Genomic DNA, 12,123 nt, shown 5'->3' with positions numbered 1-12,123 from the left:
ATATTATCACTGTTTTTCCAGTTGCAGAAGTGAGAGAACATCCCACAACTTCAGATTAAGCCCCTACCATACATTTTAAGGCAGCATTATTAGGGGGTTTCACATAACCTATATACAGTATGTGCTCCATACTGTTTCTAGTCCTTTCAGCTCAACACTGCAAAGCACTTTGCTTCAGTGCTTTGCTTTTATCAGAGCAAAATAGGCAGTAGTGACATAGCGACAGCGTGTCTTCTAATGTGAAAGCTCAGTAGGACGGCTGCCAGCTTAGCCTTCCTAAGGAAGATTTCAAGTAAATTTACTCTTTTACAACATTTTATGCACATCTATTATATAAAAGATTTCAGCTTATGATATATGTTTGAGTTACTAGTTACAATCCTATCTAAAATTAGGTGCGTGTACATGCATTTATTCTCACTGTTCAATTTTACTTCTTACCTCTAAAGCATTTTGCACTTTACTTGAAGTACTTCTCTTGAAGTTATTTGTGAAGTTGGCTCCTTCACTCCAATTGTTGTGTCCTCCACCATACAACAGACTGTCATTGGGTAACAAAGTCTCTGCCCAGAGACGACAAACATTATCCTTACAGCAAGTCAGGAGTACATTGCAGACAGCACCACTAATGAAGGAAAATTTAACATGTGAAGAAGCTGCTTACTATCACATAGCATCAAAATAAAGCAACAATACCAAATAGTTTTCCATTATCAGTTTTCGAAATTGCATCAAGTAACTTAAAGACACTAAAGAAAGAAAAACTCAACAATACATTCTTAGGAAAACAAACAATGTATGAAAGGCTTTCATTTCTATTCAAGTATCTGAATATAAATTACCTCAAACTTCATTACACAACTGCACAACACCAAATCATGGATTTCAATTACAAGAATAAGTCAGAGCTAGAATAGCAAAATTTATGTTTTTCTTTAATAAAGTCTTTCACATAAAGAACTAATGATATTCTGGGTATGTGTCCTCAATTCCCCAGATCTTACTGCTATATAGCACTCAGAAAATTATATATCCAAAACACAGAAATCAAGGTACTACCAGGAATACAACAGCCAATTTAAACTACAAACTCTTCTTAGTTATTATTTTTCCAAATGCAATTTGTGTTACATATATATCAAAAAAATCCAATTAACTTAAACTAGGCACTGAAAAAAAACTATGCAAATCATCAGCTTTCCAGTTTATGTAAGTTCACAACTTATTTTTAGCCAACACTCAAAAACTGTATTGATCATCTGACTGGACTGTCCAGCAGCAAACTCCCTTAGGCATCAAGGAGTACGTGGATTTCCCAAACCGATATAAGGACTACAGTAATGGCTTTCTGAAGAGTCTTCTACTAAAAGGCTGGTATAAAGGACAGCATAAACTTGCTCAAACACACAAAGGTATTGTCCTCATTGCGGCTGGGATAGAGTTAATTTTCTTCTTAGTAGCTCGAATAGCACTGCTATTTGGATTTAGTATGGGATTTGGTATAAGAATGTTGATAACATATTGATGCTTTTCAGTTGTTGTTAGGAAAAATCAAGGACTTTCCAACTTCCCATGCTTTGCTACTGCGCAGGTGCACAGTGAAGCGGGAGGGAGTCAATACGATATTCTGTGTCATGAAACATCATAGTCAGTATACAGATGAGTGGTGGCCGGGAAGCCCTCTCTCTCTTCTGGGATTGCGGTTTCAGGATTTCTCTTTGGCATAACCAGCCAAAGACAGGCTGGGCGCTGGTGAGTGGGTGGGTAGCAACTGTGCTATGCATCACTTTTTTGTGTATTCCATTCTTTTTATTACTATGTTTGTTATTATTACTTTTAATTTTACTTTATTTCATTTATTACATTGTTCTTATCTCAGTCCAAGAGTCTCCTTCTCTTTTCCCCTTCGATTCTCTTCCCCATTCCCCAGGGCTAGGGGAGAGTGTGTAAGCAGCTGTGAGGTGTTTAGTTGTCAGCTGGGGTTAAACCACAAAAGGCACGCAGAATTCCAGCATGCAGAATTCTAGTGGCTACTCTTTGGAATAATATGGCAAAAAGATGTTTGCAGGGCACAAAATTGGTAATGTTACTTCAGTTTGAGACTGCAGCTACTAGTGAGTACTAGGGACAGGAAGTTCAGGAATCATCGGAACACAAAAAAAACCATCAAACCCAAAATACCAATTCCAAATTATCATTTTAATTCCATTTCCAAATACGGTTTCTGACAGAGGTCTAGTTTTGTACTAGGTAGAGAAATGAAATAAAAGACATTTTATTTTATTTTTATTCAGAAATATCTGAAAGTTTGAGAAAGGTGACATAAAGATTCAGGACTTTTGAACTGCTCCCATTCCGTTAGACAGAAAGAGAGGAGCAAATAGGGATCAAATGCACGACTAGTCATTTAAAGACAGTGCAATCATAAAAACGCATAGAGAGGCAATTTTGCAAGAGCTGATTTTATATTTAGTCCAATCTCTAAGCCAGTCTGTAGGACTCCCTTTCTATCTTTCCAGTTCCTTCCCATGCAAAAGGATACTTACCATCCTTTCAAAAACTTCAGTGTGAAGGAATTATAAGAACACACACAAGCAATATACAAAGTGTGCAAAAATCAACTATTAACGGAAGTAAACTGTACAACTTGCATAACTGTTGACTGTTCAGCTGGCAAGACTGTACAGTTTGGGTTTTTTGGGCAATTTACAAACCTCAGGTTATTAGAACTACTGACCGTGGCATGAATTTACTGGTCTTCCTCCATGAAAACGCGTTTACTGATCGAGGATGAGCCAAATAAACAAATGAAAAATCCACTTCTTTTGCTTGGTTTTCTGGACTTGCACCAGGTGGTGTTACAGCTGTTCTCCAACTGTCTGTATTGTACCATACTTTCACAAGACAATCATCCTGGGGAAAAGGGGAAAAAAAAAAAAGACAGTAAATAAGACTATATTGCATAAGAACATGATGCACTTCAAGTACTTCCGGATATGCCTCCTGGGTTTCCTTCCTTCTTTACATAAAATATTCTTCTATTTACTGTACATGACTTTCTGTCATCAGAACGTCAAAACCTGCTCATAAAAAAAGCACGGTAGCAGAGCTTCCTTTTAATCTCTCTTACCATTATTAATTTGGATTTAATTTTGCTCCTTCTGATTAGCTGACAATTTCTAACCACAGAAATGCAAGCTGTACTCCTTGAGCTGGTATTCAAATGTTAATACAACTTATACTTTGACAGAAAATCCCCCAAAACCTACACACAAAAATGTAAATGTCAGGAATACAAATAAAGGTCAAAGATGACATCTCGAAAATCAAGCTCAGTAATGCTCAGCCTTCTTTTCTTAGATGTGCACATAAATAAATTGAAAAAATCATGTTTCTAATGTCCTTGTCCTTACACCTTTAGGAACCAGGCAAATTAATCTGGATCTAGATTCACAAGTTGATGATCAATTATTAAATATCAATGGTACTGAAATATTGTATTAACCTGAGTATGCTTAACATGACCCAGTTGTGGGGAGGGGGAGGTTGCTTTGCTGATCAGCATCTTTTCTCATAAAAAAATTAAACAAAAAAAAGAAGACACAGAAACCCAGATGCATTTTAAAGATTCTGCAGGCAGGTAATGAACTTAGTCATTCATGGTAAAAAAAAAAAATCTTATATTAATTTCCCTACTTAGCCCCACTTACTTAGTAATTGTGCTTTGCATGAGTTTATAATACACAGTAACACAACAGGACATAAGACATTCCGTTCAAAAACTGCATGGATATTACCCCTACAGAAGCTATTAGCAGATCAATTTATGTTTCCACAATTCAATCACAATGTAATATTAGAATCCATTAAAACTTGACTTTTAAAACAAATATTAACTCCATAAAAAAATACATATGGAAACTAGTCAAGTGGAATGAGTTTACCTAAAAAAAAAAAAAACGAACCTGTATTATTATTATATTATCTTTGTCTCTTCCTTAAAGACAGCAAATGCCTTAAAAGTTAGTCTTCTACACAAGCATAATGATCTGAAATGGCAAGCTTTTGAGGAAAAATCAAACACCTAAAACTAAGCAAAATGTATGTTACTCATCTGTTCTTGATGCATACAACTGAATCATGAAAATAAACATTACAACTACCTTTTAAAGCAAGATTTATTTGCAGGCTCAACTATCCCTGAATCTTTGTGCTTTGGGCATTTATTGAAGGACATTATGATCTAAACAGGAACAGCAAAGTTCCACACACTACTACTAAATCAAACACTGCTCTAACCAACCTTTATGAGCACATACTAACTTTCCATTCATGCTTCCAAGATGGACTAGACCAAACTGCACAACTGCCTGTCATTCTTCAGTCTGAAACTCGTTCTGCCAGGTCAATACTGATCTGGAGCCTGTGACACTTAAACCAGGTTTTCACTAATCTCAGGAACCGCATTGTCCCAATTAACCTTACGTACTAGCATTTTGTTTCATTTTTAATAATTCTGCAGTCTCTGCTAGGTTCTTCAGTTGGTAGCACAAATTGGTGCCTACCGGCATCTGTTAATCTGTGTTAAAACTGCTTAAGTTTTCTGTTTCTTTTCTAAAAACAGGAATCTGATTTTTTTTTCCCTATAATCTACTTTGATAATCCCATAAATTCTGATGCAATGGGTCTGTATATTCTTACTGGAACTTTTTGACCAATGCCAATGTGGCTCTCCCCTCAACTGAAGACAGCAGTATTATGTGCAGAAAATAACTACTCATTCTACATCCCTTAACAAGTAATACAAATTCTCATACGGATTTGTCACTTTTTCACTGGATCCTGTACATTATCTTGATTTCTCTTACAAGACCTGGACATCAAGTTTCGTGGTACAAACAAAAGACCACTTAATGTTTCAGGAAATGAAAAGATATGACAGTGACATTTTGCTTTAACTTTTTTTGCTTACTTTGCCAAGGGGTTTTATTGATTTTGCTGATAAACCACTTAAAGCTGAGCACACAGAATTAATTAGTCTGTAAGACTGGCCAGAAACACTGATGTTAACAACATGCAGATATACCTGCAGAAGGTAATGTGAATTCTCTTCTACATGCACAAATAGGCACACAGACACAAAAAGATACTAAAGAGCTATTTTTGATTAATGTTGTTACGATAATAGTGAAATATGGAATATATCTCCCTCACTAGAAAGGTATCCAGCAGGGAGCCCTCCACAGATCTCTTCTCTTTTTGACGTCTTACGATTTCGTGCTGATTAAAAACAGGTATTTTAAAATAGTAAGCAGTGAATATTTGTTGGGTTCCACCCCTCTGAACTACCTTTCTGCCAGATTCTTATTTACCAACACCTAAAAATGCATAGAGAGATTACTGCAAATACCACACAAAAATATATAAAAAATAAATTTTTCATTTAAAAGGTGAGGGTTTTTTTTAAAAAAAAGTGGTTTTGTTTGATTTCCTTAAATAGCTTATTTGGATTAGTAAAAAACAAATTAGAAAGAAATGCTTACCTTTCCAGCAGTAGCAAAAAACTCCCCGTCTGGTGAGAATTTCATTAAACAAACTTGAGAAGCAGTTCTATGAAATAAAGACAATTAAAAATAGAAAGTAAGTTTTAAGAACTTTTTCCAAATATTTTTTTCCCCCTGAACTCATGAAAGTGATCTTAGATGCAAGTGTCGATTGTACTGTGGGAAACAACTTAAGCTTTAACAAAGTCCAGAGGACTAGGAGGTAAACTTATGTGCAACACATGGTTGTGGTCACACACAAAACCCAGAAAAATCAAAAAGCTGTAGCTGACGGTGCTACAATATCCAGTATTCCAAAATACCATGAGAGAAAACCAGCTGCTAACAGATTAAACTCTATGCAGATATGCTCTACTTCTACTTCACAATCATTTGGATTTCAAATTGATTTCTGCTCTCCCCATACTAACTTTCAACTTATGTGAAAGACACCTCCATTTCTCGTACTTCCTACAGCTGTAACACAAGAAAACAAAAAGACATAAAAAGAATAATGTAGTTAAGAAGCATCTGAAAGTAGTTTTTACATTAGCAGTCACACTGGTAAAAGATGCCAGGTCAAAATCAACTAAAGTTATGCACGTGGTTCATTGTTGCTGTTTTACTTGCATTGGAAATACTAATAAATGAGCTTCCGTTACAGCTTGTGAAACTCTGAGCTATCGCCTAAGTGACAGGCTTATTAATGTCAACAGAACACACAATCATTTAATTGTGCAGCATGAGTACAGTGTATATTTTCATCCTGAGTTTATCAAACACATGTAATAAGTTGTAAGGCCTAACTATCAGGAAGGATTAAATTAGCCATTAGGTCAACAAAAGCATGGTGCATTTAGTGTGTGCAGTAACAACAGCAAGTCAATCACAAAAGCTGCACATCAAAGCAAGTCAATTTCCACCTAGGTTTAAGCACCGTTCCCCTGTTGGTGCTTGGGAATGCCTCCTTCGGTTATTAAAAATTATTCTGGCAAAGGGCAGTACTGCAAAATCACTATCTTCCAAACTTCTCCTTAAGAAAAACCTATTCTAAATCTAACTGAGGTACAAATGCCAGAAGACATACAGGCATGAAAGGAGAACTGACAAAGCAAGTTCTGTTGACCCTTTCCAGGACCTCCTAGTTCAAAGCACACAACGCTCAGCTCTCTCTCATCCACAGAAGAGTTTAAAAGAGGAAAAGAGGTGGAGAGCTATGAAGACTTCTGTAAGGTTCATGATACAAATGCAAAATATATTATTAAAAGGACAGAGGAAAAGCAGTACACCTGTATGACCTTGACTACTGTTACTACAACCCCAGAGACTAAAACCATACCCATGACATTGTATCTACAGGCTGACTCCTTCTCTAATTAAGCTGAGAGATGAGGGTCCAATGGCGTCTCAATAAATTGATTAAGTCTTCAACTTCCTTTACTTAGAAAGCAGATCATACTCACAGGAATTTTTTTCAGTTGTCATTTGGATATCTTGGGATTTTAACCACATCCTTGATAAAAGTTAGAGTACACATAAAAAGGAACAACTGAAGGATTAAAAAAGGATTTTATCAGGTACATCCAGGGAACTACCCAACTAAAGCTAAGTGCTTCATAAAGAATAATTTCAGGTGGGTCCCTCCAGTCAGCCACTTCAGGAGACTTCGTTAAGGAGACTGCCATATGGTATGTTGTTTCCAAGAGAACAGTGCACCTGATGCATTAGAAAAGTCTTCCTATGGCAGAAAAGACCATGATTTAAATTGTCTCGTACTGAAGTACTAAACTAAAATTCTTCTGAATGTACCAGCACACAGACATGAAGACTGAGGGCCTGTGAGAACCTAACGTGCAAGGTCCTGCACATGGGTCGGGGCAATCCCAAGCACAAGCACCGGAGGGGCAGAGAATGGATTGAGAGCAGCCCTGAGGAAAAGGACCGGGGAGTGCTGGTGGATGAGAAGCTCTACATGAGATGGCAATGTGCGTGTGCAGCCCAGAAAGCCAATCGTATCCTGAGCTGCATCAAAAGGAGCGTGGCCAACAGGTCGAGAGAGGTGATTCTGCCCCTCTACTCTGCTCTCATGAGACCCCACCTGGAATACTGTGTTCAGCTCTGGAGTCCCCAACACAGGAAGGACATGGAGCTGCTGGAGCAGGTCCAGAGGAGGACCACAAAGATGATCCAAGGGCTGGAGCACCCCTGCTATGAAGACAGGCTGAGAGAGTTGTGGCTGTTCAGCCTGGAGAAGAGAAGGCTCTGGGGTGATCTTCCAGTACCTAAAGGGGGCCTACAGGAAAGCTGGAGAGGGACTTTTTACAAGGGTATGTAGTGATAGGACAAAGGGCAATGGCTTTAAACTGAAAGAGGGCAGATTTAGATTGGATATAAGAAAAATATTTTTCACTCTGAGGGTGGTGAGGCACTGGAACAGGTTGCCCAGAGAAGTTGTGGATGCCCCATCCCTGGAAGTGTTCAAGGCCAGGTTGGATGAGGCATTGAGCAACCTGGTGTAGTGGAGGGTTTCCCTGCCCATGGCAGGGGGGTTGGAACTAGATGATCTTTTGAGGTCCCTTCCAACCCTAATCATTCTATCATTAAAATGATTGTTCAACATGAATAGAAGAGTGGCATTCAGATGCAGTACAACAGAATGCATCTATCTTCACGTGACGCTCCAAACATCCAGAATAAACACAGAAAAAGTAAAAGTTGTGTGAAAGAGGGAAGATGCGTGAGAAGGAAAGAAAAGTGCAGTACATTGGACATAATAGGAAATTTATTTTATCAGTCCTGCAAGCACAATAATTTTCAAATATGCAGATTTCACCTTACTACTTCTACAAGGAACAAAGTCTTACTGGGATAGTCTCAATACCAGCCTTCCCTCAGTATTTTACTAGTGTTCAATATAACTGAAGAACTGTCTAAGAAAATAAACTATCTCAAAAACAATTACAACTGATCTTGTAGAAAGAAAGAAATTTCACATATTCAAGGGAAATATTATTCAAATTAATCACATATCAGTAATATTTATCAAGTAACAGTATAGATAGGATTTCACTGAACTACACTAAGTATTTCATCTGAAAGGTACAAATCAGCAAAGGAAAAAGGAATTACTTGTCTTTAAATGAGTTTCTTACTTGCATTGCCATATACACCTCCATTCTCCAAGTCCAATATCTGTTCTTTCAGGATTGTCATTGTCAGAAGAGTTTTCCGAAGGAACATTGGACCAAAGTTGAAGACAACTGGAACCAGTCAAAAGGCGAGTGCCTAAAACAAATATTTGTAACAATATAACTACAAAACAAGTAGTAAAATACAGACTTCTATAAAGAGAGTTAAAAAACACTTTGCAAAGCTGAAACTTCAGAACAAAATATACCAGATATTATCGCAACACCTTTTCTACAGCAAAGTTACCATAATAGCAGTGTGCCGTTTACACGTTCCCCTACACGGATATAGACTGAGTCAATCTTGCAAGAAGATACTCATGCATAAGACATTTTGATTTGAGTATCTGGCAGTTCAAATACTGAAAATTCATCAAATTTTCAAATTAGTTGTTCTCTAAAAGAAACACCTAGAGCTACTGTAAGCATCTTACTTTCACAACAAATACAATTTAAGCCACGTTTTTAAACATTTGATATTGCTGAGGTCAGGATAATCGAGTATGACCGTACAGATGCACCTAATGTTTTGGCTCTTCTATAACAAGTGACAAAATGTAGATTTCACTCCACTTTGGTGTTCTCTATCATGCTAGGACAAACCAAAAATCTGTTCCTTGTCCCCAAAGAACAGTGAAATTTAAATAAAAAAAAAATAGTTGCAGTTATCAAATAGTCAAGTGTTTCTTTTATTCTATTCTTACCTGTGGGATCCCATGTTAGATTATGAGCTATGGCTTCCAGCAAGATTTGAGCATTCTTCTGCCACTGATAATGTAATGTCTGAAATTTTAAGTATTCACAAACATTAGTATTAAAATGCTTCCTTCCCCTCCTTTCCCTTTTTATAATATAAAAAGCACATCTTCACTGCACTCTCCAACTTTCATGAAGGATATGTTTAAAAATACATTACTGCTCATCCAATAAAAATGGATTCATTCTGATTTTTAAACAAAACAGCTTTCCAACAACCTGACCATACAAATGGAAGTTTCTAACTTCTTATTTTAAAAATACAGCTTGAAAAAAATTCAGTACACAAAATCATCATCAGAATCTGACATTTTTTTAAAGGGAAGTCTGATTTATTTTTTGAAAAAAAAAGGTATTTCAGAAATGAAATACACTAAATGCACCTGGTGTTTGGAATCAGTAGTATCGTTGAATTAAAGTATTTCAGTAAGGTCAATCTAATGTATACAATATTTCCCCCTTTTTTTGTAACATACAACAGGACAGTCAACTATCTTCGGATTTTGCATCATTACTTTATTCACTGGAACAAGCTGAGGATTAAATTCACAAAATATTTATCTGCTCCATTTTCCATACTAGGTTGCAAAGTTTTGATGCTTTGAATTATAAAAGAAACTAAAATCATTACTGGAAACGATATTAAGAGCCAACAGGGATCTTTTTCTTAACTCACAGAGACAGGTATTTTTAAAGTAATCGTCCTCCATTCCAAAAAAATATCAAACCAATACATATGAAAGTTAAAATATAGCAACTAAATCTTTCAGAAGCCTGGTAGAAACCATTAAGAAGTATCTGCAGATAAGGATCTAAATTAAATAATGAAATATTTCTAAAGCTGTGGGTTTTTTTGTTTGAGTATTTGGTTTGGTTTTGGTTTGTTTGGGTTTTTTTAGATTTTCAACATTCTAGTAAATGAAAGACAGACTTACAACAATCTAAATATGCTGGGAATTATCGCATAGAGGTTAGCTACAAGAATGAAGTAACAGAATATTTCTTCAATTATAAATCTTTGAAAGCAAATCATGGGTAGAGAGTGCTTCTTCTACTGCTTACAGTTACTACGTTAACTTCAAAGTTTCAAGGCAAATGTAGCATTTACCCACATAGAAAAACGTTCAGGATGGATTCAACAGCTTCGACAACCAAAAAAAAGAGCAGTTCCTCTAAAGAGTTCATATGAGTATAGGAGGTCACATTTTATGATTATTTCATTCCATTGCTTTCCAGTGGTATAAAATATTACATACATATATTGAATACCAGTTATTTAATTAATATATAAAATACCACTGGTTTACAAGTACATCAGGAAACATATGAATGAGCTGGTTAGTGTAAAGAAGGGAATCCACTATACAGCCATATAAACAATTTAATAATACAGAGTGACCAAACCCCTGAAGAGGGAGACAAAAGCTCCTTGAGCAATTGCTATTAAAGCCCTCATTATAGTCAAACTGACTTTAATTAGACTCTAATGCTTCTAATGATAAGAGTAATCCTCTTCATGTAAGAAGCATGGTAAAATAACTTGCTCTAAATCATTAAGATAATTAAGATTAAATTAAGATTCGGTCCGCTAACACTAAACCACTGTCACCGAAACTAAGCCATGCTATCAAGAGAATAAATATTGTTCTTATTCATCATTGTGGCACTAAAGTATAAGCATTCAGATACTGTAAAAAAGCCATAGACTTTTTGAAATTATTATAGATTTGACTAAAAGCATGCCATTTCATAGATCAAAGTTAAAATAATAATTGTAAAATACATCAGGATATAAAGGCTACACAGGATGGTTCACAAAGGAATCCCTGTTGTGACGGCTGTACTCTTTGGAGAGCTGAGGCGTGCACATCTTTTTGGGTTCTGGAATATTTCAGTTATGAATTGTAGGGTTAGATTAACCAGTAATACGAAGCATCATAACAAAACCTGTTTCAAATAACACGTCTCTGCCCTCCTCCCACCATTTTCACTTCCCAAGGACTACCACATCTCTCGATTTTATTCTAGCATCAAAAGAAGCCATCAAAGAAATCTCAAAGCAAATCAGAAAAATGAGTCAGGCTTTATAACGGAGTTCGTGAATTGAGGAGTGATGAATTACTTACATTATGATGACCGCTGTTCTGCTTCAAGAGGTTAACTGGCTCAAAGATACAAATCGCATTTCCGTAAGAAGCTGCAATCTAAAGACATTTAAATTTATATGTACTTAAACACACATAGAAGAAACAAGCTATAGAACAAATAAGAATAAAATGCAAATTGTTGATCCTACTTTCACCCTTCCTTGCAGATAAATTTGAAGCTCACACCCATATTCCCTTTCAATAACAGAAAAATGACACCTAGCAAAAAAAATGAAGCAAACGCTGACGACTACAAAAACACAATTCTTTACTTACACATTAGTCTCGATGAACTAATGACAGTACAGGTGGACATGAGCTTTTTTTTGAAAAAAAACAGACCTATTATCAATACTCTTTCCACATTAAATTAGGTAAACACTCAAAGAAGTCTGCCAAGTTCACATTCTCAGAAACAGAACCAGCATTGGTTCAGGGTGTTTTTGTGGACTTTTCTAGCATAAGAACATGCTACGTGATAAAAAGTTA

General features: G+C 36.2%; 1 protein-coding gene across 9 annotated transcripts in view; it reads right to left on the bottom strand.

The window, feature by feature from the left end:
* Window positions 1–12,123, bottom strand: part of DMXL1 (Dmx like 1) — a 90,514-nt gene that overhangs the window by 63,378 nt on the left and 15,013 nt on the right. For 5 of the 9 annotated variants that reach the window (XM_086628873.1, XM_086628874.1, XM_086628875.1 and 2 more), the window contains exons 3-9: window positions 11,625–11,691; window positions 10,246–10,250; window positions 9,436–9,514; window positions 8,696–8,828; window positions 5,544–5,610; window positions 2,738–2,913; window positions 442–625 (exon numbers count right to left, since the gene is read on the bottom strand). In XM_086628873.1, coding sequence (XP_086484999.1) covers window positions 442–625; window positions 2,738–2,913; window positions 5,544–5,610; window positions 8,696–8,828; window positions 9,436–9,514; window positions 10,246–10,250; window positions 11,625–11,691 — 711 coding nt within the window. Of the gene's footprint in view, window positions 1–441; window positions 626–2,737; window positions 2,914–5,543; window positions 5,611–8,695; window positions 8,856–9,435; window positions 9,515–10,245; window positions 10,251–11,613; window positions 11,692–12,123 lie in introns of all 9 variants that reach the window. The other 4 variants (XM_086628871.1, XM_086628869.1, XM_086628870.1 and 1 more) reach the window with 2 other exon arrangements.

The sequence above is a fragment of the Tauraco erythrolophus genome, chromosome Z (assembly GCF_009769465.1).
Source record: "Tauraco erythrolophus isolate bTauEry1 chromosome Z, bTauEry1.pri, whole genome shotgun sequence".
Lineage (NCBI taxonomy): Eukaryota > Metazoa > Chordata > Aves > Musophagiformes > Musophagidae > Tauraco > Tauraco erythrolophus.
The sequence above is the reverse complement of the archived record's forward strand: the minus strand, read 5'-3'. Positions and strand labels throughout refer to the sequence as shown.